Source organism: Barbus barbus (assembly GCF_936440315.1).
Source record: "Barbus barbus genome assembly, chromosome: 46".
NCBI classification, from domain to species: Eukaryota; Metazoa; Chordata; class Actinopteri; order Cypriniformes; family Cyprinidae; genus Barbus; species Barbus barbus.
The window spans coordinates 17,975,508-18,002,043 of NC_136724.1; the positions used below are offsets into that span (position 1 = coordinate 17,975,508).

Consider the following 26,536-nt stretch of genomic DNA (forward strand, 5'->3'; position numbering starts at 1 on the left):
AAACAAAGGTCTCACCCAAAAATGACTATTTTTAATGGTTTTTTTTTTTCCAGTTAGCTAAAGTAGATGAGCCTGAGTCTGTAGTAATCCTAATTAGCTTAATTTAAAAACAACAATCTTGTTTATGTAAATAAGCACACTCGTTTCATTCGGTTCCAATGGAGGTTCACTGTTTACACTGGAGAGTCATTCTCCTTCATCAGATAATTAATGAATGAACCGGTCATTATGCAGCTCTCATCCCTGAATCTATATTTCTCCCAAATCCTCTTGAGCTGCACTCTGGGATTGAACCACCACGGCAACTCCATTAGAGCGGGTGAGAGAAAGAAAGGGGAGGTCTTGCCCCTTTATCCAGTTTAAAAAGAGCACAGCGTCTATGTGGCGGCTCACATGCATTCTCTGGGAATTTCTCAGGAGACTGTGCTCCATTTCGGTCTCTAAAGCCCCGGACGGGTGGGTGGCACAGGGGGTGGAACACTACGGCATGTCACGCTCCGGGGCTCAGGGCGGGCAAGATCCCTGCGTGCCAGTCTGCCTGTGAGGAGCAGATGACAGCTGAGAATGAGAAACATTCGCCTGGGCCACAGAGCAGCTTTGGGGTGGAGATCCTGCCACAGTCAGACCGTCAGCCCGTCACCTCCACTAACAGAGCTCACCAATCAGGCCTGGAGCTGATATACAAGGCTTTGGAGCATTAACACCTTCAATCACACTTGCACACATGCATAACTCCACTTTCTTCAGGTCCCATGAGGCACGTCAACAAATTATTGTGCTGGCCGGAACACCCTCCCCCTCAAACTTACAATTCTATGAGAAAGATAAAGAGATCTGTTCATGACAAGCATAAAATTTCAGCATAGGATTTTAAAATGAAACCACATCTCTGTGGATTACATTCACAGGGCATTTTAGAAGCTACAACAACCAGAGCAAAAGAAAAAGTAAAACTGTATGCAAATACTTTCAGAGAAGAAAGAAAATTTGCATAGGACTAGTTTGGGCGAGGAATATTGCTTTATTTTGTGATATTTTGTGCTGTTTATTGGTGTGAACAGTGCTAGAGAGGGCGAGAAAGAGCAAAGTTGACAGTCAGAGAGACAAAAGCACAGAGACAATGACAGAGACAGATGTGCAGATGCAGTCATGCACCTGAGCTAACAGACACTGCACTGCTGCGTGCAACAGAAGCGACTGTCGCCAAACAGAAGTGTCTATTTTTGCCAAAACAAATTAAAGAGGGTTCACACAAAAAATTAAAACTGTCATTATGCACGCACCCTCATGTTGTTGCAAATTTGTATATATTCCATGGAATACAAAAGGTGGATTTAGAATAACGTTCATGTTCAGAAAGTGTTCATGAAATAACAAACAGAATTATAGGAATAATGTAGCAAGCTTTGCTGGACATATTTTGGCTGCTTTTCCTTCACTACTCACTAACCATTCATTATAATTTAATTTAACAATTAGATTTAACAATTAGATACAAATTGTATTAAATTGTACAGTAAATACATAAATTAATAAATAAATATTTGCTAAAGAAATTTATTCATACAATACTGTCCAGAAAGGTTTGTGGCTGGAAAGATTGAATTTAATTAGCTCACCCAGGCTAGATTTATTTAATATTAATAAACAGTAATATTGTGAAATATTATTATAATTTAAAATAACTGTTTACTATTTTAATATATTTTAAAATGTTATTTATTCCTGTGATGCAAAGCTGAATTTTCAACAGCCATTCCTCCAGTCGTCGGTGTCACATGATCCTTCAGAAATCATTCTAACAAGCTGATTTGGGGCTCTGGAAAAAATTCTAATCAATTTTGAAAATCATGATACATTTTTCAGGATTATTTGATGTATAGAAAGTTAAACAACATTTACTTGAAACAGAAATATTGTGTAACATTTTAAATGTTGAATGCATCCTAAATTTTAAACATTAATGGTGGTGTAGGGTATTTTATTTCTTCAGATTTGAATGTAAGCTTTAAATCAAAAGGTCTTCAAATATCATGTCAATAGTTTTCAAACTATACACTATTAGCGACACACACACACACACACACACACACACACACACAAACACACAGCATAACTTAAAACATTCCCATACATTCACTACTACTTGACAGGCTGACAGCATTGTGTGTGTTTGGCATATGCTGCATGTAAAACATTTATGAGCAGTTAGCACATGAGGGAGACTGCAGTTGCTCTGTGTGAGTTGGGTGGGACTGTCGAAAATGTACAAGCTTCCTCCCATAATGGGGTCACACGGTCACACGGGGTTCAATTCCGGCAGCACCGCAGGCTTCAAAGTTCGGTGCTTCTGTTGTCTCGTTTGAGGGATGAGGTGCCACATTCCCTCGGGTCACATACACATAACACACAGCTGAATGTGACTTTTCACAGACCACTGTGACAGACTTATTAGTGCCATGGGCTGCAGGGACACAGTGGCACACATGAATGGACAGAAGGAAAACTCCCTGCACAAAGGCATTGTGCGAATGCAGTCTCAATGTCTATCAACTTGATTGACAGCTCTCTTCAGGCTACTCAAAAAACCTCTCAAACATCTACACAAACACAGTGAGTTCTCTGAGAAGGACATGGTACTTATGAGATCCAATGATCCATTCAAAGAGATGCTATTTCATCAGTAGAGAACACGAGGAGTAAACATCTTGTAGGATGGTCTCAACTGACTAAAATGTAAGAAACAAGTTCATCCTCAAAGACACTGCAGCCCTGTCACTATACAGTCTCAGTTTTATAAATGTATTTACTGCAGATCGATGCTTCTCTTAGGGCACAGGAGATACCATTTCTCTGAATCAGTAGTGTAAAAATAGTCCAAAAGTTAAGTCATGCTAACAAATTTGACCACTCAAATAGAACAAAAACAACAGATGAGAATCAAAAATGACTTGCCCAGACAAAAGATGGGCAAACAAATAAATAAAAAGATATAGCCTGATTTGTAGGATTCCTTGCTTGATTCTCATAAAGCTTAAATGAACAGCCCCCTGCCCCCAAAACTGATTTTTTTTATTTTTACTTGTGTTGTTCCAAACGTCATATCCTGGGCGTATCTTCTCAATATAACAAATGTGAATAAGGAAAGGGGCTCTGAAGCTCCAAAATCACTGTGAAAGTATCATAAAAGTTTTCTGAAATCATAAATTAGCTTTGTGCGATTAAAACTGAAGCATTACACACTGAAAACCTTCACATTTAGTGAAAAAAATTAAATTCTGAATTAAATTTTTCAATGATTCAATATCTCTGGCTCAGAATTATTTGTTTTAATCTTTTGGAAACATTAAAGTTAGTTCACAAAAATATTAAAATTTTGTCATACATTTACCGTTATGTGATTCCAAAACCACAATACCTCTTAATAAATTAAGAGGTTTCTGTCCCCCGATTGAAGGTCCAGGTAACCAAAACTTTGTAGATCGAAGAACATCGTTAATTTGTCATCAAATCCATAAAAAGCAAGCTGTTTAATACATTTTGTACAGAGATCTGATTGCTTTATATTAATGTACAAATTGAATTCATGCTTTTCCTATCTTTTTTATCTTCTAAGTTTCGATTATCTGTACTTTCAATGGAGGAACAGAAACTTCATTAAGTTTTATTAAAATATCTTAATTTTGTTTCAAAGAATAACGTAAATTGAATGGGTTTGGAACAAAATGAAGATGAGCAAATTACTTCAGTTCTCAGTAATATGGACAAATCCTGAAAACAGTAACTTAAAATGATCTCATTGTGTGTCGTGTGGTAGAAGGAAACTAATATGGGTTTGGAACAACATGAGGGTGAGTAAATAGATGACAGTTTTTCGGTTGGTGAACATTTTGCAATTACCAGATTTCTCATCTCCATGTGAAGAGAAAGGCAACAAAAGCAGAGAAACAGTGAGAGTACGAGAGAGACACGGATGGCAAGTCAGATAAAAGGATGAATAGATGAAAACTAAGCAATAGCAAAGAGGAACTCCTGAATTCCTTTCTCAAATGTTCACTTTCTATCTAACAGTCACAACATAGCCTTTGCGAACCTGAGACAAACGCACTGACACTTTGATCCTTCAGTGAAAAGACTTGTCTCTTGGCAGAGATATGGTGTTGTAACGCTGTTGTAACTTATTTCAGGAAAAGAAAAGACATTTTTAACACCAACTTGCTTGCAGAACGTAAATAAACTGTTTCAAAACTTTCAATTAATCAGAAAAGAGCTACCAAATAACTAAATTTCACTTGCTCACACCGATTGGCTGCCCAATATGATGGACAACTGTACTGTCCAATGAGGAGAGCAGTTTCTGGCAGGAGCCTACACACACATTTCACTCGAAGCAAATCAAACCTTCGGGCCACTGTTTTTTGGCTTATTTATGGCTTGCTTTGCATTAACCAAATATGCATTTGCATAGCAACAGAAACCTTTACTGTAAGTCAAACCCTTCCACAAAATTTCACCATTTGCCGACAGCAAAGGGAAGGGCATACTGGAATGCAACAGAAGTTTAAAGCATTGGGTGGAGATCATCCAGACTATCATCTGATATACACTTGGATCAACCGTTGTATGCAATGAAAAGGCCTGATTATCTGTTATAATAATAGTAAGCTGTAAATAATAGTAAATATACTGATCTAAGCAGTCTTTGAACAGCTTAAATTCACCACAAGGGGTGCTACGGCTAAAATTTAAAGTAAACATCTAGCCTCAAAAAAGTTTGTTCTCGCTAAGTGACAAAATCTCAATTATTTATTTGTCTAATATATGGTTATGCAGTCAATTTTGTGACAAATTATATTTTAATGTGAAGAGAGCTACAAAGAATTGTCTTTAATGAAATTAAATAAATAAATAAAATGGTAAAAATGCTGCAAAGCCAACTCAAGGAAACAAATTACTCAAAAAATAAATACAAAAACACTACCGTTCAAACATTTGGGGTCAGTAAAAATTATTTATTCAGCAAGGATGCATTCATTTGATTGAAAGTGACAGTAAAGACATTTATAATGTTACAAAAGATTTAGATTTCAAAGCTGCTGTTCTTGAACTCTGAAGGATCTTCTGACACTTGTTTAATGACTGTGGAAAAATCAGCTTTGCCATCACAAGAATTTCTTTTTTATATATATTAAAAGAGAAAACGGTTATTTTAAAATTTAATAATATTTCACAGTATTTACTGTATTTTTGATCAAATAAATGCCGCCTTGGTGAACATTAGAGAATTCTTACTATTATAAATAAATTAAAATGTTACCGAGCTCAATTTTTAGTGTAGATAATTATTTTAGGCAAATAAAAAAAAAAAAAAAAAAATTATATATATATATATATATATATATATATATATATATATATATAAATATAAAAAAGAAAAGGAAGAGGAAAAATTAAATACTGAAAAAAAATCCTGTGCATGTCTGTCCGCAGTCGTCCGAATCAAAGAGCTCTGGATAATCTTAGTCTTTGATGACAGACAAATGCACAGGCAGTAAACTAGAGACCCAGATGGTCTCAAGGCAGGACCACTGACACAGACGGACCCTGGCATCCCATGAGACACCTTTATTGGCAACATGATCAGAGATACCTGAAATATCTCACACTGAGATGACACACTATGAAAAGGAATGAGGCTGAGAAAAATAAAATGTCCTTACCTTGAGCCGAGATGGAGAGACGGTCAGCATGAGACATGAGAGAGAGAGAGGGGGGGGTGAGAGAGAGTTAGTTTTAAATAGGCAAGCATCACTTTTACTATTACTCATACTTAAAGTAAATGATTTGAATAAAGCTGGCTAGGTAGAGCAAGATTAAACCAGCAAATGCAATAAATAAGGCCTTTTCAACAAAGCTATAACGACACAAAAGTAGAGTAGACACAAAAACAGTATCTGATTTGTGAAATTAGCTATTTTATACCATTCAAACAGACATTGTGAAATGGTGACAGGTTCATTTCAAATCTTTTTTCCCGATCTGTGAGATACAAACTGAGACGCAGACAAAAGGAGAAAACATGAGAGGGTAAACGCTCGCTGCAGAAAAATAACATCATCTGATGAGGTCAAATGAAATCTTTTTTCCTCGTCTCGTATCGCAGCTGTGATCTCATGAGCAGGTGGCCGTGTGTGATTTGAATATGAGATGTGCTGCATGTTTCTGGCTCAGATTAGCAGTGTGAACATCACACTAACAGGATCTACAGGGATAATCTGAGAACTGAGAGACATCAAACACACAGACCTATGAACTCCGGATTACCGGCAGTCGGGAGTTAACCGTCGTCATCACCAGTTTATCAAAGTGCCATTAGTCTCGCAGACCTGGTTCACACTGCAGGTTATTCTTTTCTAGATCCAGCCATTCAGACAGGAAGACCTGATTATTAGTAGCAGTATATTTTTAAAAGGCACTTTTTACAGAAGTTACCTTTCAAGATGCTAAAATAAACAAATAAAGTTTATTATAAATATAATAATAATATTGATAAATATTTATCAGTAATATATTATTATTATTATTATTATTATAATTATGAAATAATAATAATAACATCAATTAATATATAATAATTGTTATTCAATAATACATATTGTTGTCGTTAATAATAACAATAAATTAATTATTATTAATATTATTGTTGATGTTATTATTATTATCATGCATTTTCTGTAAAAAATGCTTTGAAACATTATTTTTGCAAAAACTGTTAATTATACAAAAACAACAATAATAATAATAATAATAAGCATTGTTTACATTAGAAAACAAAAAGTAATAAAACAAATTATAAAAGGAAAAAATAATAAAGAAATAAAAAAAGTAAAAATTGAAAGCAAATAAATAAAAACGTAAAAAATAGAGAAAAAGGAAATTAATTAAAAATGAAAATTACTATTGAAATCACATTATCAAATATTAATATTCTTTATTTTATCTCAAGAAAACATTTTTTTATGTCATTTGTTGGTTGATTTTAATTTTCAGTGCATCCTTAATATCAATGCAATATGAATATAAAACATGAAATGTTTTACTAACAATTATGATGGATGTTAGAACTTAAAATGAGATTTGCATGCTATGTAATGTAATATCCGATTAACATCCTTAGAGTTATTGAGATGTACTGTATATAAACAGGGTTCACTATTATTAACAGGAAAAGGGACAGACCGATTTTGGGGTTAGTCAAACACACCTAGAATTCCTCATGAACCGCTTGACATTCAGTCAGACAGAAGAGGCATTCTCAGCATCTGTTGTTTTTCACAGGGCTGTGTTTCTGCCCACTCCAGCGCTCTCAACCAGTGTTGTATTTTTTATAAAAAAAATAACAGGTGATGAACCAGTGGCTTTTGGGTAATTCAACCATATGGTGCCCCCCAGCCACGATGAGCCTCCGCCAGCCGCCTGGATGAAAAATGAACAGATGTGTGAACCTTTCTGGTAGATTAAAAACGGAGTTTATGAAAAGGGGCACCAACCCAACACTGCCATTTACCATAACACAGACACAATCAATCAACCTAATGGGCTTTAAATGGCAAAGCTCATCTCAGAAAAGCTGAATACAAAAAAAAAAAAAGCAGCATTAGTCAGCATCTCCACAAAAACTGCAGCAAACTAAACATTTTTGCTTTGTAGAAACTAAAAGCTGTCATTTCAACAGTCACAAATAAGGACATTGGGTAATAGATCTCAGCCACTGATTCACACAATTTACAATAGCATCACAATCCTGTCAAGCAATTTTTAAATTTACCTAATATAATTTATAAATTAGTTATGTAATGTAAAATATTATACATTGTTTTTATTTTAATTTTTAAAATTACTATAATTTATATCATTTTTTTATTATAATTATGTATTAACAATACAAAATATTAGAATTCTTTATTACTTATTTTACTTATATAAAATTATTCATATAATTTTTATTACTGGTATATATTATAATACATAAATAATAGTTATATAATACAAAATTACAATTTAGTTTTTTTTATTAATAATTTTTATTGTTTTATTTATTTTATTAATTATTAATATAATTAATCACATTAATTCTAATTTTAAATAAAAAATATTATAATTTTGTTTTTGAATTAAACGTTTGTCTTCATTTGCCAATGATTTATGTACATTGTTGCTCATAAAATTGAGATGCATTGAGAATTTTAATTGCTTTATGATTGAATTGAAATCACGATACTTCCGCTTCTGGCCATTCAGACTTGATGTCTTTCTGGAAAAGCAATAGGATCAATCTGACAAGGAGTCGGCACGCCATAAAGCAAGAATTTGCTTTTATCCCCCTACAGGGACTAACCCCATGTCTGACCTTTGACCTCTACGTCTAATGTTAATGGTGGTAACCAATCTAGACCACATGCAGGCTCAGATTCCTGCTGACCACTGACCTTTAAACCGAAGAATAAGAGGTAAAAGACAAGAGTGAGTGGCTCCAGATGGCTCTAAAACAACTAACGTAGGAACTCACAGAGAGAACCAGTGGAATAATGTAATAATGGACAAAAGAGTCTCTCTGAGCCATGGTGCCACCTGCCACTCTCAGCTCCGGCCGCTGTTAAAAAACACCATGTCTGTACATCATGTCATCATGGCCGCCGTTATCATAATGTTCAGCTACAGATCATGATGACACAGTGATTTGTTAATCCAAAGTCTCGGCTGTCATGCTTCGTACCAAACCCACACCACAGACCACAAACAGCTGCTCGCCGAAACGCTTTCTAGTTAATTACATCCTTACAGTTAGCAGCGTATTACGTGCATGTAATTAAGAGAAACCAAGAATAAGACACAGCTAAACCAAAATAAACCCTGCTATAAAAACAAAGAGGAAACAGAAATGCTTTTTCAGGACAACTTAAAAAAACTAATTGACATTGACTTTCTAAGTGTTGCTGGTCATAAAGTGCACGATTCAGTGCATAATATTCTAATAATATTTTTAACAATGTAATTTTCTCCACCAATAATATGACTAAATGCCTGTAACATAACCACAGATGTATGAAACATAATATTAATCAAATATATTACAGCTGAATGAGTCAATTAAATCCAGATGGCCTACTATAAGTTCTGCCCTATAATAATACCTGCTGAATACACACAAAAAAGTGTTTTCTTCAGCAATAATTGTCTTATTTTCCAGTGAAAAAAATAAATAGTAAAATAAAATTTAATATTTTTGTATGCATGTATTAGGGTCTCTTAACCAGTTGCTTATTAGCATGCATATTACTAGAATATTAGCCATTTAATAGTACAAATTAAGCACATATTAATGCCTTATTCTACATCCCTAATCCTACGTAAGACCTAAACTTAACCTACCTTCCTAACTGTTAATAGTAATAATATTAATAAGCAGCAAATTAGGAATTTATTGAGGGAAAGTCGTAGTTAATAGTGAATAAGTGTTCCCTATTCTAAAGTGTTACCGATGTTTCAAACAGAAAAGTCACTATTTAAATGTATCGTGAATGCCATTTCAAGCCTTTATTCTTTTAAAACTCAAATGACAAATGTAAACCAAATGTTTAAAGGTTATCAGAGTTCCTTGACCAATGGAAAAAAATCACTCAACGTGTGTCTACTAATAGACCACATGATGGTAAAGTGATTTCCATTGACTTTCTGTCTTTCAGAGGCCCGTTTCCAAACAGTGTTTGATTATTGACAGCTACGAGGGGGAAGACCCTTCAGCCATCATTGAATTTGAATTGCACTTAAAAATAAAGCCTGTCCCTTGACGTTTCTTAACATGACAGCTATAATCGATACTCTATCCATTAGTATGGCATACTGAGTGAAAGTGAATAGCATTGTTAGCATGTGAAACAAAAACGGTCAAACGGTCTATTCAGAGTTCAGTTATAGGACAGAGGACAAGCAACTTTCATGCAACATTACTGGATTAACATTAAATTAATTCAATATAAAAAAACAGACAAATAAAAATGTGTTATGTTCTTAAAGGAAGCTCAAAGCAGGCCTGATAAGGGGGTAAACATCCACCCTCTGTAAATCCTATTTGACCCAAAACCTTTAGGAAGAATCCCAGATGAGCCGTTTTCCCTTTCTCAATGCTTTGAAAGGCTACTGCTTCCCTGAAAATGCTTAAATATGATCCTGTCTTTATTCAGTCCACCCTCAGCTGCTGTTAAAAGCTCTGGTCTGAGGGTTTAATGAAACTGAAGGTGAAGGGAAGGCGGCTTTGGCTCATTCTTCCTTTAAACACCTGCTAAAAGAGGCTAAAGCAGTCATTCAAAGACTCACAAGGTTTGCTGACCCTAGTAAACGATGACAGGATGCAGCTGCCAGCATTAGGATCAGCACAGACACACGTATATGTGTGTGTACACACACTCTTCTGCACTCATGTACAAAAGATAAATCAGTAGAAGAACAAACATAAGCAAAATGCCTAAAATTGTCTTATAAATGCCAAATAAATGCTTTGCAACCATCTTCAAATAGCATTTGTCAGTTCTTTACATTAACAAGAAGGTTTCCTTTGACCAAGTAAATCTGTTTTATATTTTTTCATAAAATGTGCAAGAGAAAGATGAACATTTCATTTAAGAAGGCATGTATGCGCATACAGAGTTCTGGAATGACTCCATTTAAATGTGTAATTTACACCTCTTAATGACATGACCATCTGGGCAACAGCTACTGGGGACACAGAAGGTGATAACTGACACAATAAATCACCTCGTGTTTCACTAGCACAGAGGGACCCAGACCACGCTCATCCTGTACTCTACTCCACACACATGCAACACAGACTGACAAGTACACACACGCATCATTTTTAGTCGATGTATGAAGTCATTTCCTTAAGTTCACACAGATGTCCTAGCAGAATAAACACAAACGTACGTACGTATATATATATATAACCCTAAAAAAAATAAAAATGAATAGAAATACAAGCTATATAGAATGTTAAAAAAAACAAGAACAAAAATACTAATTGAATTTTTTTTTGAGGAAACCATATAAATAAAAGGGAAAGTACTCTATGTCATGCTGAAAAAGACACAAAACCGGTTAAAGCTTCACATATCACAGTACCATTAAAAAATGAAGTCAGCCCAGCTATGCTAGAAAGACGGATTCTGTTACAGAAATGATTCTGTTACAGTTCTCCCTGTCGCAAATCTGTTTTACTGGCAGAGCTCAGCACTTTTTATTTCTGCTGAGCTGCGTCATCAATTATAATTCTTTGGAAAAACCTGAACACTTCAAGAAAAAAATTAAAATAAAAACATCCCCTGGTCAGAGCCACCGTTCTTCAATAGGGCTATCAAACTCCATGCAACACTGGCGAACAAAAGAGAAGTTGGAGCAGAGTTCCTTCGAAATGACGTAAGAAGCAGCAAAGTAAATCAAGTGGTTTCACTCACATCCTGCAAATCACATCCAGTTTCCTCCACCAGTGGCCATTAAAACAGCCTGTAATAGTATGTGAGATATAAACGGATGTCTTTGAAGTGTGAGGCTTGCAATGAGCACTGCACCTACTCGCATATTCAAACCCCTGTACATCAGCGCTGAGCCAAGGAAAACACAGTGCACTGGGGAGTTCAAGAACTCATATCATTTGATCTTCTAGAAAGCCTGCATGTTTAGCTTTCAATCACGTCATCATACAACAAAGGCCTGTACACAGCCACAGCCGCTGCGTTTCAAAAGGAAAACCACCTTCAGCACTTTTTTCAATGAACAAACTTTCCAAAGCTCCTACTCAGGAGTTTTGGGAGAAACGGGCGGCTTGGAGACATGCTTGGCTGATGAGAATGATGGATGTTTGGATTTACTTGTGTTCGCTTCGACTAGAACCTCGCTCAAGCGAATACAAACAAGTTTTATAAGAGAATCATTTAAAGCACTAACTTAAAAGGACGGCGGTAGTTTATAGCAAAGATGTTCTTCTGTTGATCACAAAAGAAGATATTTAAAAAAAAATTATGGTAATCAGACAGTTGACGTTAGCCACTGACATCCAGTCAAAAAAAAAAAAAAAATACCATGGAAGTCAATGGCTATCTTCAACTGTTTGGTTAACAACATTCTTCAAAATATGTTGTTTTGTATTCACTAGAAGAAAAAACTCATACAGGTTTGGAAAACGTGGAGGGTGAGTGAATGACAGAATTTACATTTTTGGGTGGACTATCCCATCTTTAGGAAATGTCAAAATGAATATCTATTTTCAAAATCCTAAAAACCTTTAATATGGCATCAACACTGACTAAATCTACTGAAAATGAAAGAGTGAATGAAAGAAACGAGCGCAAAGATTGACAGACTTGATAAGTCTCAACCTCTTTGAGCTCAGAGAGAAAAGACTGAATATAGTGAAAAGACACAAAAAGCTTGCAAAGATTCAAAGGGTCTTTGTCTGCTTGCAAAGCAATGATTACCCACAATTCCCTGCGCATGCTCACAGCTTCCACAGGTGGATCTTCATTTGCTTGCAGCGGTCATTGTCTGCAGATGCCATTGAAACGGATTTGCATTTCCAACAATTCAATTATCACGCTCGTCGAACAGGCCGGCTTAGTTCACATGCTTCCTGACTGCAAGATTCCTGCACTGCCTACATCTATCAAGTTCCCATAATGCCTTTCCCTCTTTAAACTCATTATAGCAGCTCAGGACAACACCTCAGAACATTTAATAACCGAAGACTATATGTTATTGTATTGGGAATGTTTGTTCCCTTGGTTTCTTTTCATTTCATTCTGAGGAACAACTTCAATAGCAGTTTGGTCGTCAAGAGAAATGCATCAGTTTATGGGAATTCTTTTCCTCTGCGGAACAGCTGTGAGGTGACGAATTGGTGACAGTTCTTCCTCAAGTGAAGCAGTACCAGGACATGTGGGTGGGTGCCCCGACCCATCTGCAGCACAAAGGAAAAATTAATATTTCAATAGCATTTCATCATCCATTGCACAAATTCAATCTACTTGTCAATTTAGACTGTAGTTCACAATAGCTCTATCCTTTCCCAACGGCAATAAAAATCCAGACATATTAAAAACCCACAGTCAGGGCCACACCAAGAAGTTTAAACAAACACACACACACCACCAAACAACTCTCTCTCAAGCTCCTTAAAGGGATAGTTCACTCAAAAATTAACCTCATGTTATCATTTACTCGTCTTCTTGTCATTGCAAACCTGTATGACTTTTTTACTGCCCACATGTCTCAGTATCAAAGGTAAGGGGCCTGACAAGTAAAAAAAAAAAAAAAAAAACACCATAAAAAGTTATATCATCATGGTCCATACACGCTTGTGTTCAACAGAAAAGTCAGTTACGGGTTTGTAATGACATAAGGGTGAGTAAACAATGACAGATATTTTTATTTCTTGGTCCTCATCCCTTTAACGTCTGCATTCTAAGGTAAATCTCGCTTATAATCTCCTCTGTGGTCAGATGGAGATTCTAAAAAAGAACATATTATAAAGAAATACTGAATCCTTTAGCTGCTTTGGAGACCGATGTTCCTGTGCTGTGTTTAGTTATATAAAAAACTTTGTTACCTAATTTAAAACGGCTGAATAATGCAGAACAGAGGAGAAGATGAAGAAGTAGACATGGTATTCCATCATCCCTCGATTATGACGTGCAGTCCATGGGTTTGTAATTTACTAGCCTTTAAAATGTCATTTTAAATGTATTTATATTTGCAATACTCGAGGCAAAACTCCACAGAATGACTCTCAGAATAAATAACTGAAACTTTTTTTAAATCCCTGAAACTTCAATCAATAGAGCATGACCACATATAGCAGATAAGATGTTTTCCTGTTGACGTTTCTGCCACAGACAGACAGACAGAGAGATAGACAGATGGTATTGCACCCAATCCTTTTTTGTGATTTTAAAAGGAGGCAACAGACCATTCATCTTTTCCCACGATTACTCTTCACAGACAGTTTTGGAGGTCAATGTAAATCTTTTCATCAATGTGGCTGGATTTATCTATTTATCACTCCTCTCCCTCTCTCTCTCTCTCTCTCTCTCTCTCCCGTTTCTCTTCAATTTCAACACCAATAACAACCCCTGGGCACGCTCACGGAGCTCAAACCTAACCCTGGGTCCAAACCACTGAAAGCCTGTACGGTCCGTTGCCTTTCTGATCCATGTCCAGGTAAGCGCATAAACCGAAACTCACCCACATCCCCCAACTCGCTGCAGGCAAACCGGTGCTCTCAACGCCTCCTCCACCACGCTGGATATGTGCAGAAAAGTGCCTGTTACCGACCTCCATCATAGTATTAATAAATAAAACATGTTCAGGAGAATGTAAACCAGCCTCCAGCAATCTCAACATATATGACCTCACTTCCCCTCGGTGTTCTGCAGGCCCAGCGGAGATATAAATAGTACCATAAATGGGGAATAATATCTCTAGTGATGTGTGAGTCGGTTTTCCTTCCCTCCCAATCCCGCTAGGTTTATGTTTCAAGATCAAGGAGGTGGGAATCAAGGAGTTTAAGCTTTTGTTTTCCCAGCATATGCTCCATCTCCCTTGATTTCTCAGATGTTCCTTCTAACGTTTAGCTGTTTCTGCACTTTCAACTGCAGGTGTAAGAGGCTCAAAAATCGAAAAATTAGCTGGTTTTAAATCCCTCAACTGCTGCACAGCCAAATATCAGGCAACAGCATCCAGATGTCTAATAACACAATGACAGCCCAAATTTCACGGAACCCAATTCTCGCTGGCTGAAGACATCTGCTCAGCAACAACAAGGGTGGAAAAAAACAAATCCTTTAGAATAGAGCCAAATGATCGGTTTCCACATGCTCAGCCTTTCCTTTTCTTTATTTAACATCTTACACTGGGATAACAGATGCGGTCTGTGCTGAGAATCGACTGTGCCATGGATTGGTTTGGATGCCCCGCTGTTGGGGTAATGAAGAGCCGTCTATCCCGGCTCTGTTCTCAGGGCATTAGCAGAGGTGCGGGAAGATTTACAGCATGCAGAAGGAATCAATCTGGTGCAGTGTTGCGGTATCTGTGTCCAGGACTTGCGGTAAAGCCAGAAACAGCCGGAGGGAGCCTGGAATTACCGTACGCATGTTGACAGGCTGAGCGTATCAGAGGCAGTGGAAGGTGAACGTCTGCAGAAGAGTGAATCCAATGAGCCAACCGTGCCGCTCTAAAACAACTCTACGCAAACTCTGTGACCACCTTGTTTTTCCTCATTTTTCTCAACTCCTGCACATTATCCATCCTCTTCCTCATTATAGAAACCTCATTATGAACATACTCATTGAGTTCCTTGTTTCTTCCCTTTACAATGATCTCTTCCTTCAGCTGACCCACAGCTTGGCCAATATATATCAAAGACCTGAACTAGTGATAGATACATTGGCCAATTAAAATTATTATTATAGTATTTTATTCTGTTTTTTTAATAGTAAATAATACATTTTATATAGTGTATATATATTTTATATATTTAGCTTCATTTTTTTTTCCAGTAATTTTAGTGCTTCAAATATTTTGTGTAAGTTAGCTGCCAAGACATTATTTCTAATTTATGTTTATATAGTTTTTTTAATTTATATTTTTCCATGTAACATTTTATTTCAGCATCATTTTAATTAACAAAAATATTTTTAGTTTTAGATTTAATGTTTTTATTTTAGTCAGGATAACACTTTCATTTAATCAGCCTGATATTTATATCTGTTAAATAAACAGCTTAATTGCACAGTTTGGGCTCTGTTGTTAATTTAAAAAATGATTGTATTACTAGTTTTGTTATATTTTAAAAATGTTTTCAAATGTTGGATAGTTCCCTGTATCAATTACAGCTACGGGTATAAAAGTATTTCTTTCATATGTAAACAAAACAAGCATCATAACCCATATATAACCAAATAAATCAGAATCATATAGCAATACAATGTGAAACTGAATCATGGTGCTCATAAGCGATGCATGTTAGATTGTGGTCCTTTCCACAATCCAGTTCTTCACACTGAAGAAGAAAAAAATTGGTTTAAAATTATCAAATTTAACTAAATGTAGAAGATTTATTCCACAATCAGTCTGGAAAAAAAATAAAAATAAAAAAAGTGTGCAGATTCTGTGTGGGCACAGTTGTGTGTAACACAGCCTGTGCTGCCCAATGTCACCAATGACGTCCAAATGTAGCCAAAAAAAGCCAAGCAAAAATATCCTACACACACCACTAAGTGTGCATGTGCAAATATGTTGACATGTGCTTGACAATTCGATAATGAAATCCCACTGGGAACCACCATTTGGTCACAGCTTCGATTCTGTCATCGTTCCCGCACAAACTGCTCTCCTTTTTTCACATGTTTTAATAAGACCACGCTTTAATGAGGGCATCTCAGCTAACATGAGCCGAATCTCCGCAGTCTGCTTGTGCCCTACCAGCCGTTCAGGAGAAAGAGACAGATTGCACGTCACTTTCATAATAGGCCCCCGGGCTATTATTAGTCCGCCTTGAGATGGGCCTCCAGATTTGGAATCGACTAAAAATACAAGAGAAAGTGCGAGACGGTGACCAGCCACTACTTGAAACATCCAGACATGCACAAACAGGCACACAATAATCCATAGCTGTCCTTCAGAATCACTCGAGACCATCAAGCCATAATTAAAGAGTGTCTCTGGCTAACCACTCATTACCTTGTAATTTGCCCTTGTAGAGCATCAATCTAGTGCAGGACAGCAAGACGGCCCATTTCCTGTGCGCACCGGTATAGATCTGAAGACGTGCTAAGTGAGATGTCATTCACAGCAGACATCTCACACACCAAGACAAACGAGGCCTCCGAAAATCAAAGCTCATGGCAAGACGATTGAATTAAAACTGAAAAAGCATGTGTGTAATGATTGCCAACACAAGAATTCCTCATCCCCCTCACGTCCTTGATGCTAGATGAGGACGACAGGAACAATGATGGTGAGAGACTCTTCTAATCACTTTTATTTGACAGATCGACCGGCGAGCTTTCGTGTACTTCCTGTGTGGCGAAGTCAGTGTGCGTTTGCGTCGGTTTAAGCCTGCTTTTCCCGAAGGGAGTAACTGATAACATTTTTCTCCCTAGTAGAATTCAATGATCAGCTTCTAAATCCCCATTTTGCGGTCTTCGCTTTCCCTGAATTCAATTTCATACAGCACTGAGTCCCGGCAAATGATGTGAAGATCAGTCATCTAGTCACTGAGGCGGCACGGGACATATTCAAGCAGGACTTTTTGCCATTAAAATTATGTTCATGCTGAACAAGAAATAAAAGTGTTGCACGGTTTGGTATGGACAAGGAGTTTCAAATTTAAGAAATTACTTTCAAGTTTCCTCTTTTCGTGACACTGTGGTCTATAGGAAATTGTACCAAAGGTTCCAATTTGAAGTTATTTAATGGTTTCATTAACAAATCTTTCAGTGCTTGTAAGAAATAAACAATGTGCTCATAATATGCATCTTTACTACATCAGTCAGTGACTACATTGATTTAAGTTGCATGCTGTATGTGTATGAAAAAGCGACTCAGTAGAATCATTTGTTTGGATATCAGTCCACACTGGTTGTGCTGAATGTTTTTGATGGACTATAATGAACCAGCTCATAATATTTATTCATTCAGGAATTTGTAATACACTAGTTGCTCTGTATGCTTATAACTGGCTAAAATGAACCAGTTCATGAGATTCATTCATTATGGAATCGGATTACACTGGTTGGGCTGCATGTCTTTGATTCACAAAAAAGAACCAGTTTATCAGACATTTTCGTTTAGGAATCGGATTACACTGGTTGGACTGCATGTTTTAGAGTCACTAAAAAGATACATTCTTTCAGGAAAGGGATTACACTGGTTGCGCTGCATGCTTTTGATCTGGAGGAAAAATAAATGGTTCATAACATTAATTTCTTCAGGAATCAGATTACACTGACTGCACTGTATATTTTTGATTGACTAAAATAAACTGACTCATACTCAGTCATTTGGAAGTCAGTCTACACTGATCGCGCTGTATACTTCTGATTTACTAAAAAGAACTGACTCATTAGAATAATTATTTCAGGAATCAGACCACACTGTTTGTGCTGCATGTTTTTGATTGACTATAATGACCAGCTCAGAATATTTATTAATTCAGAAATCAGAATACACCAGTTGCTCTGTATGTTTCTACTTGACTAAAATGGAGCCGCTTGTAAGATTCATTCATTCAGAAATTGGATTATACTGGTTACGCTGCATGTTTTTGATTCATAAAAAAGAACCAGTTTATAAGATGTTTTCGTTTAGGAATCGGATTACACTGGTTGGGCTGAATTTTTCTAATTGACTAAAATGAACCAGCTCATAAGATTCATTCTTTCAGGAAAGGGATTACACTGGTTGCGCTGTATGTTTCTGATTTGGAGAAAAAGAACTGGTTCATAACATTCATTCCTTCGGAAATCAGATTAAACTGACGGCACAGTATATTTTTGATTCACTAAAATGAACTGACTCATTAGAATTATTATTTTAGGAATCAGATCGCACTGCTTGTGCTGCATGTTTATGATTCACTAAAAAATCCCAACTCATTGGAATCATTCATCCACATCAATTGAAACATCATTCAGTACTAATATATACAAATATATATAAATGTAAATATATATATATATTTTTTTTAAATGAAACTTCTCAATCAGGAAGTTCTTTGTTCCCAGCCCTAGTGGTCCTAAAACATGCTACATCATATGTTCTTTTTTGTATGAAATAACCCTCTCAACACAGGTACCAACTATCTGTCTGCATCTCATGAGAGAGAGACGCTCTGGCCCCAGCACTCATCGCTAAAGAGATTAGCATAACGCCATGGTCTTCTTTGGAGACAACGGTCTCTAATCCCCCGCTGATCTGATTGGATTAACACTAAGGCTGTCCCGGCTCATAGGGACATGGCTGTGTGCTATGCTATCATGCCATGTCGGCCACTGACAGCGCTAACGTCCCGAGGATCAGGTGCGTCCCCTGACCAACTGACCTTTATACCGAGAGACCCACAAACACCTAAGGCTTTGAACTCTGCAAGCACCACCACCAAATCAATGTATAACCAAGAAATGCACAAGCATACACTTGTGCTAGACTGCCTTTGATGAGTGCAGTAAACAAATCCAAATGTGACTCGATTATAAGAAATAGAGGCATTTGCAATGTTTTAAATCTTATGATGAAAAAAACACATAATCTGAAATTAGAGTGTTCAGATTGAGATCCATTGACAAAATCAGATTTCAAAACATATTTTAAATCTGTTCAGACTACAAACAATTGAGCCAGTGTTATTTTAGTATTATATTTTTATATTTATAATAATAATAATAAATTATTATTATTGTAATAATTTAAAATATATTTTAATATTTTAAATTAGATTGTTATATTTGTGTTTAACTTTTTTTTAATATTTTGTTGTTTTTTTTTTTTTTTTTTTTTTTAAATACGTCTATATAGTTTTTTAAATAATGTTTATTTATTAGTTTTAGTACCATTTTATTTTAGAAAATGTTGGTGATTTTTATACACGTTTTGTTTATTTTATACATGTTTTATTCATAACATTTATTTCAAGTAATTTATTTATTTATTACTCTTAGTTAACTATAACCCTGACTTAAACAACCATATAGATTCCAGTTTACTGGAAAAATTACATCCAATGTACCTCAAACATCACATAAATCAATGTTTGGTTCTTGGAAAGAATAAGCTTCAATGTGGACTTCAAAAGGCTATATGAGACTTCAAAAACAGCAGTCCCAGAAGTGGGTTGAATGTGTGATAGCCATGTAAAATTTGAATAATATCAGCACTAAGGTCATATCTTAAGATAAATTACCAAAAGGACGAGTGAGGTTGAAAAGAAAAGTCCTCCAATTACCTCCAAAGTGTGTCTGAGTGGCTCTCACTGAACCGTGAGCCATCACAGCCTAACAACATCTGATTCAATTTAGCGACGAACCTCCTGCTTCTCACCGCTGCTACAGACCACTGCTCATCCAGAGCTCATCCAGTTTCATGCCTGCTACAGGAAATCCATGCCTTCACGGGTTCAGACTTCTATAGTTTTCCCTAGAGTGCCGGCATCATTTACTTAACAAGCAATACAAAATAAGAATGTTAGAACTGTGCAGGTCGACATTAAAAGAGACACTTCAGTCACGCTCACAGAAGGACAGGGAGAGAGACGCTATAAAGTGAACGCTACAAAAAGAAAGAGGAGTAGATACAATGAGGGAGGAAATGAGCACAACGAGAAAATAAGAGCGGGGGAAAGTCTGAGAGAATTTGGCCCTCATTTGTCTCTGTGGACAGGTAGTTAGTGGCTTACCACTGGCCTGTTCCCTCACAGGCTGCTGTCCTGTCTCACAGTAAATCACATCCTGCAGCCAGAACCACTATTATTACGGGTCCGTGCACCTTCTTCAAGATTACACCAGTGCGGCAAAGAGGCATTGAGAGTCTATTTATAACCGCTGATCCTATGGTTTCCTGACCCCTTGTTGCCATTGCTCATTGTTTTAATTGTTGGTTGGCTATGTTTAGCAGTTAGCACCTACTGGAAGATGCCAAAACACACTGAAGGATATTAAGAAGTAGTCATGCATTCTGATGCGATGCATTTTTGCTAGCAACATATAAACTTGAAAATAATTCATTTTATTATTGCAGATGTTTTACCAGTGCACAATTCCTTAAAAATTCCTCATACAAGTGTAAAACTGATGTAAAAATCTCATAAATATCTGTTTGTATAAGATCATGTGACACTGAAGACCGGTCTAAGGGCTGTTGAAAATTCAATTTTGCCATCACAAAAATAAATTAGATTTTAAAATCTATTAACATAGAATACAGTTAATATTTCACAATATTACCACTTTTACTGCATTTTTGATCAAATAGATACAGCCTTGGAAAGCATAAAAGGCTTCTTTTAAAGACATTAAAATCTTTATATATTAGTTTAAAAATTTAATGATTACTTTCAAATTATGAGAATTGTCATAGGTTTAACATATTCAGGCTTAACTAAAAAGAAAATCCTTTGAAAAGAGTTGAAAATGGCATCTGAAAGCACAAAGAACAGCAAAAAAAACATTAATAATGTCAAATTAGGTAAATACATTAAATGTGATGGTACTGAACAACAGACTGAATTATTCTTGTTGATTACATATAATAAAACCAATCCATCTATGAATTCAATATCCTATTAACATAAATTATCCAACATTGTACATACCTAAAATTCTTACATTTTAGATGCTGTTACATTGTTGATAATGCACTTGTAATTATTAAAAACACACATGCTAGAACTACATCTTACATAATACCTATATTGTCCATTAAGAACTGAGAATGAAAATAGACAGCTTTCTCCAGGTATTACAGTTTAATACACAAAGCAATTTATTTATACAGTACATCCTTGACTAAAGCAATTTTGGTGGTCATTTGTCAGTGAAAGTCTTCCCGAAATAGCCATTCGACTCAATTTATCGTAAAGTGTCACAAGCACCATGAATACAGCAAAGCAATTCATAATCAACCCATGCTGCACACAAGTTTCATTAAAGCTGTAGTAGAAAATCAGGCTGAAGATCTGCTGTACTGATTATCAGCATTTATGTCCAGAACAAATCCTCTTATAAACATTCGAGCTACAAAGAGACCTTACCTAGACATAATATCCCTGAACAGTTCCCAGTGGATCCCAAGACCCAAATTTAGCACAAAAGCAGCTCTGTCTAAATCTATGTCACCATCCCGCCTGATCCAGATCAATGACGGCCAGCATTTCATGTCATCCCCACTATGAACTGCTCATCAGCCGAGGTGTGGTGCTACTTAACTAACACAGACTAATAAATAAAATTACCACAACAATCTAATTATCTGATAATGGGAAGGTTTATGGTTGCCATCACAGGCTTTTAACTGCAGTTTCCTGCATAATCGTTAAGATAAGCAACTCTCATGACATGCAGACGAAGTAAACATTCTGTTGCCAGGAGCTACAGACAGATTGGACTTAAAGCTGTCAATAGATGTTTGCTTAGGTGAAAACTGGTGTGTGGGTGATGGGTTAGACAGAAGAGTCTTCTTCAAAACGCTCAATATAAAACTTGCGATGTTCACATATTGTGCTGTTAACATGATTGCTACCCAACTAAGTTTGGCTTGTTGATCACTATTCATCTTTTATCAGACTTGAGAAATTTCCTTGGAACTACAATAAAATGAGTGAATAAAGTCATAGAGGCTGACAGATGGGCTCTTTTGACTTGGACAACCATCCAAAACACTGTAGAAACAACCCTGGCATCAACTTTGCATTGTGGTGGAAGGTTTTGTCAAGTCACCCCACTTACATTTTCTTCAGATTTCTTTAAAGACAGTCTGTGAAATCTGCTGAGTTTGCTTAAATGTTTTCAAGGCTGTCTGGATCTGTTCTGCTTACTAACTTGTACATGCATATCCTGTATACACAAAGAAACAGTCACGAATGCAATTCAAATGAGTCACTATGAAGCTAAACCCTTTGACCTGTCATTTAGATGAGTCCTCTCCATGCAACTGCATGCTGCAACATCAATTCGGCAGTGCACAGACCCCATCCTAACTATCAGTTACAACATCTTCCTCAAGTGCAACTAACCTTATTCTATTTCTGGTTGAGAGTCAAATTGCTCTCCCTCTCTCGACGGAACATATACACACACCAATGTGTGTGTCATTGAGACATAACCCAGGCCTTTACGATAATCTTAACGAGCTACAGCCCCCACCATAAAACACATTAGAGCAAGAGGTTCAAGTACTTCTGGCAGAATCAACAGTCAGTCGACTAGACTGGAAATCTCTAGAAGATCTCAAACTAACACTGAAAATGTCAAAATACGATTTCAGTGAACTCTAACTCTCATGCACAGGCAATGAAAACAGTTAAATCATGAAAGTTTACTATGAAAAAAGTCCTTCGTAACAAGAACATGCCTGTCTGATACCATAAAGCTGATAAATTAATTTCATGTTACGGCTGATAAATCACTAATTTATGTCAAATTAAAATTATTTTTATGTAAATAAATTAAAAACAAAACATTGAAAACATAAAATGTATATATTTTTTTAAATACTAAAGTGAATCTAGGCATCATAACCTTATTATGTACCGTATGAAAATTGACGATTACGTTTAACAATGCTTTTTTATAAAAATGTAGTTCTTTAAAGATTAACTTTAAAACAGTGGTAGATGATGGCAAAGGTAGTCGGAAAAGAAAGAAAACTGAAAAAAAAAGAGCATGCATAATTAAATATTCAATATATTTAAACCATTCATGGTACAAAAATAAATAATAATAAATACTGGCCAATATGGTACTGATATATTTTAAATGCCATATTGGCCACTATATTTATAATTAAAACCCAGTCAATCATTTACTATAAAGGACTTTGTAGTGACTGAACACATGGTGATTGCATCTTGAAAACACGTCAACAGCAGGGGAGTGTGAACAGCGCTCTACTTGTTTAAGTGTAACTGTGGCTGATGGTGTAGGGCCGTTGAGATCAGCCAGTAACAACTGACGGCTCTCTTGGTAGTGCGAATCACTTAGGCCTGTGCGTCAAGGCATGTGTGATGCACTCAGCCAGCGGGGTACCTATTAGGCTAGTTGGACGAGCTTTTAAACCCTCTTTCTCAGTGATTGAACATAACCATCCATGAAATTCCCAATTTTCATCAACCAAGCCTACAGCTGACAAAATGTGGCCATTTAACAGTTGCACTGTGTGTGGATCTAGAAGGTTTTTACTGAAAAGTGCATGTTTGTCCCTTCATCATCATCATGAATTAACAGGTTGTCAGTTAAGAGGTTTAAGAGGTTAATTGGCCATTTGCTAAAAGCACACTGGAATGCACAGGCATTCCACAAAGTTCCCCGGCAGAGTCAAAAAACTCCCTAGAAAACCACCTGGGAAAGTGAAAGGTAAGGAAAGTTCTAGGATGTCTTTTCCATGCACTTAGTAACTCTGAAACATGAGTCACGGTGTCCATTATCACATTTTGGGCCAGTGATTTTCAAAAGTCTTGAAAGAAGTCTTTAAGTTGTCCAGAACAGCAAGATATCAGCATGTTATTTCAGCTCTCCCTGCAGGCTTGCTAAAACACACCCCGCTGTGTGTCTGACTAGTTATCTGGTTACACAGCTGGAGAGCTTCCTTGTGTATAAACTGAAACTGCTTTGGTTTTCTAGTTGTTGTGATAATAAACACGACCGAGCCACTTAATTGTGTGGTCAACTCAGAGAAATGGCATGCAGGGTAGAAATAGGGGTGATATAGCATGGTGTTTACAGATCCAAGCTATAAACTGACAGGTTGTAGGTTCAAGCCCTCCATGGGGTGACTCATCCTCTAAATAAAAACTGAATCAAAATTACCACCAGAAATACCATAGTTACTACAGTCAAATACTGCATATCAGCCGACTGAGTCAAAAAGACTGAAATGACATCATAGAAATTATGGTTCCCATGTTCATTTTTTGTAAGGATGGAGCGATAAACTGTTACCACTGTGCCATTCAGTAAGAAATTCAGGGGACTAAGTAAAAGTGTCAATAAAATGATGTACTATTCCATAAATAATAATTCAAAGCAAATCTGTCATCATCCTCCCTTTATGAAGTACAAATGTCAGATGAGTTGGTAGCACTGTCTTATTATTATTTATTAAACAACTGATTATTGACAGATGGACATCTGTTAAAAATCATTTAAATCTTTTTAACAAACGCCTTGTAGTGCCACTACCTTGAACAGAAGACTACTGGCTAAATTAGCCATAAAGCTGTCAACTATCAGTCTTTTCAATACAGGAACATCGTGGAATGACCCTTTGGACTTGTCCAGCATAACTTCAGTTCAACTAAAGGGACTCCCCATCTCGCCCTGAAGCAGTAAATGAAACAAAAATGATACTGTCTCACCGAATCATATTTGACTTCGATAACAATGTAACGGATTCAATTCTTTAGTGAAACTTACACTGTAATCTTTACCGAGTAAACAAACACTTAAACTGTTTTTAAACGAGAACTATTGCATGGAGTCTTGTTTGTGCACAACTGAAAATTTGCTGAGGCGATTTTACACAGGAAAATAGTTTAAACCCGTAATATTATCAATACAAGCAAAGCCAATCCCAATATCTGAGACTTTGATGATTTCCCTCACTACACCGGATCTCTCAGAGGTAGGCTGTTTAAACTCCTCGCGACACTGAATGTTTTGAAAACCTTGCTACTTCCAGCACTTGCAGGTCAAACAAACAAACTCACCTCAGTTTTTTCGACTTGCTTTCTTTCTTGTTGAGAACTCCCGGGACGCAGTTGGTGAGCTCGGTCCAGTCCGCGTGCAAGCCGCAACTCCAGCCGGTGGAGAACCGAGAGAACAGCCAGGTCTCCTTTCGGTTCGGACGGTAGCAAGTACACTTCTTCTGGCCCGGTCTACAATCACAAGGAAGCTCCAGTCGCACATTTTGGACTAGATGCCTCCCGAAGGTGGTCCCGCCGGTCTTTTGGATGTGGAGAAACACAATCACGTCTTCCCCCTTGATTTCGAAATCTATGTTGCGCTCGAGATCTTTAATAGGGAAATAGTACTTTTTCACATAGTGCGGATCCGGAGTGGGGAAAATGGTCATGTCCTCTTCGCCGAGAAGGTACCCCTGCGGGGAGCCGAAGTTGATCACCCCGGGCGCCACGTACTGGTACAAAATCAGCATGAAGAAGACCGATCCGACGACGATCAACAGAAATTTACTGGTCCTTTCAACCATGTTCCTTTCCGTGTCGTTCATTTGTTATCATTTCTCAGACAACAACAGTCCGCGGTGCTTCTGTGGTGGCTTGCACCTTCTCGTCTCTCCGTATGCAGATCATCATAGGTCCACTTAAGAGTTCAGAATCTGTACACAGTGTGTGTTTGGATACATTATATCCACATTTCGACCGGTCCTACCTGTCAAAAATCCAGCTCGAATTGGGACCCTTACAGCAGATGAAAGCCAGAGCAGTCCTCAAACCTCGAGTTGTTGAGTATCCTGTGAAGCCACCCGTCAGAAAATACCTCCCTTGTCTCGCACAATTATTTCTACACAGCGACACCCACTTTCCCCCCCCCCCAGACACACATCAAGCTCACACTCGTAACTATGAAGAAATGCTTTGTTTGGAGTTCTCGCGTGCAGTGTTTTTTTAGAGAAGCGCTAGCTTTTTGATGCCGATCCTCAAATATACTCAATATAAAGGTGGCCTCTTGATAAGATATAAATAGTTTATATATAAAGA

The 26,536-nt window shown here is 36.8% G+C and overlaps 1 protein-coding gene across 1 annotated transcript in view; it reads right to left on the reverse strand.

Moving 5' to 3' along the window:
- The window catches only part of LOC306865116 (heparan-sulfate 6-O-sulfotransferase 1-B), a 44,438-nt gene extending 18,145 nt beyond the window's left edge, over positions 1 to 26,293 (reverse strand). Inside the window, exon 1 of the mRNA XM_079409493.1 lies at positions 25,526 to 26,293. Coding sequence (XP_079265619.1) covers positions 25,526 to 26,046 — 521 coding nt within the window. The 5' untranslated portion in view covers positions 26,047 to 26,293. The remainder of the gene's footprint in view (positions 1 to 25,525) is intronic.
- Positions 26,294 to 26,536: the final 243 nt, after the last annotated feature.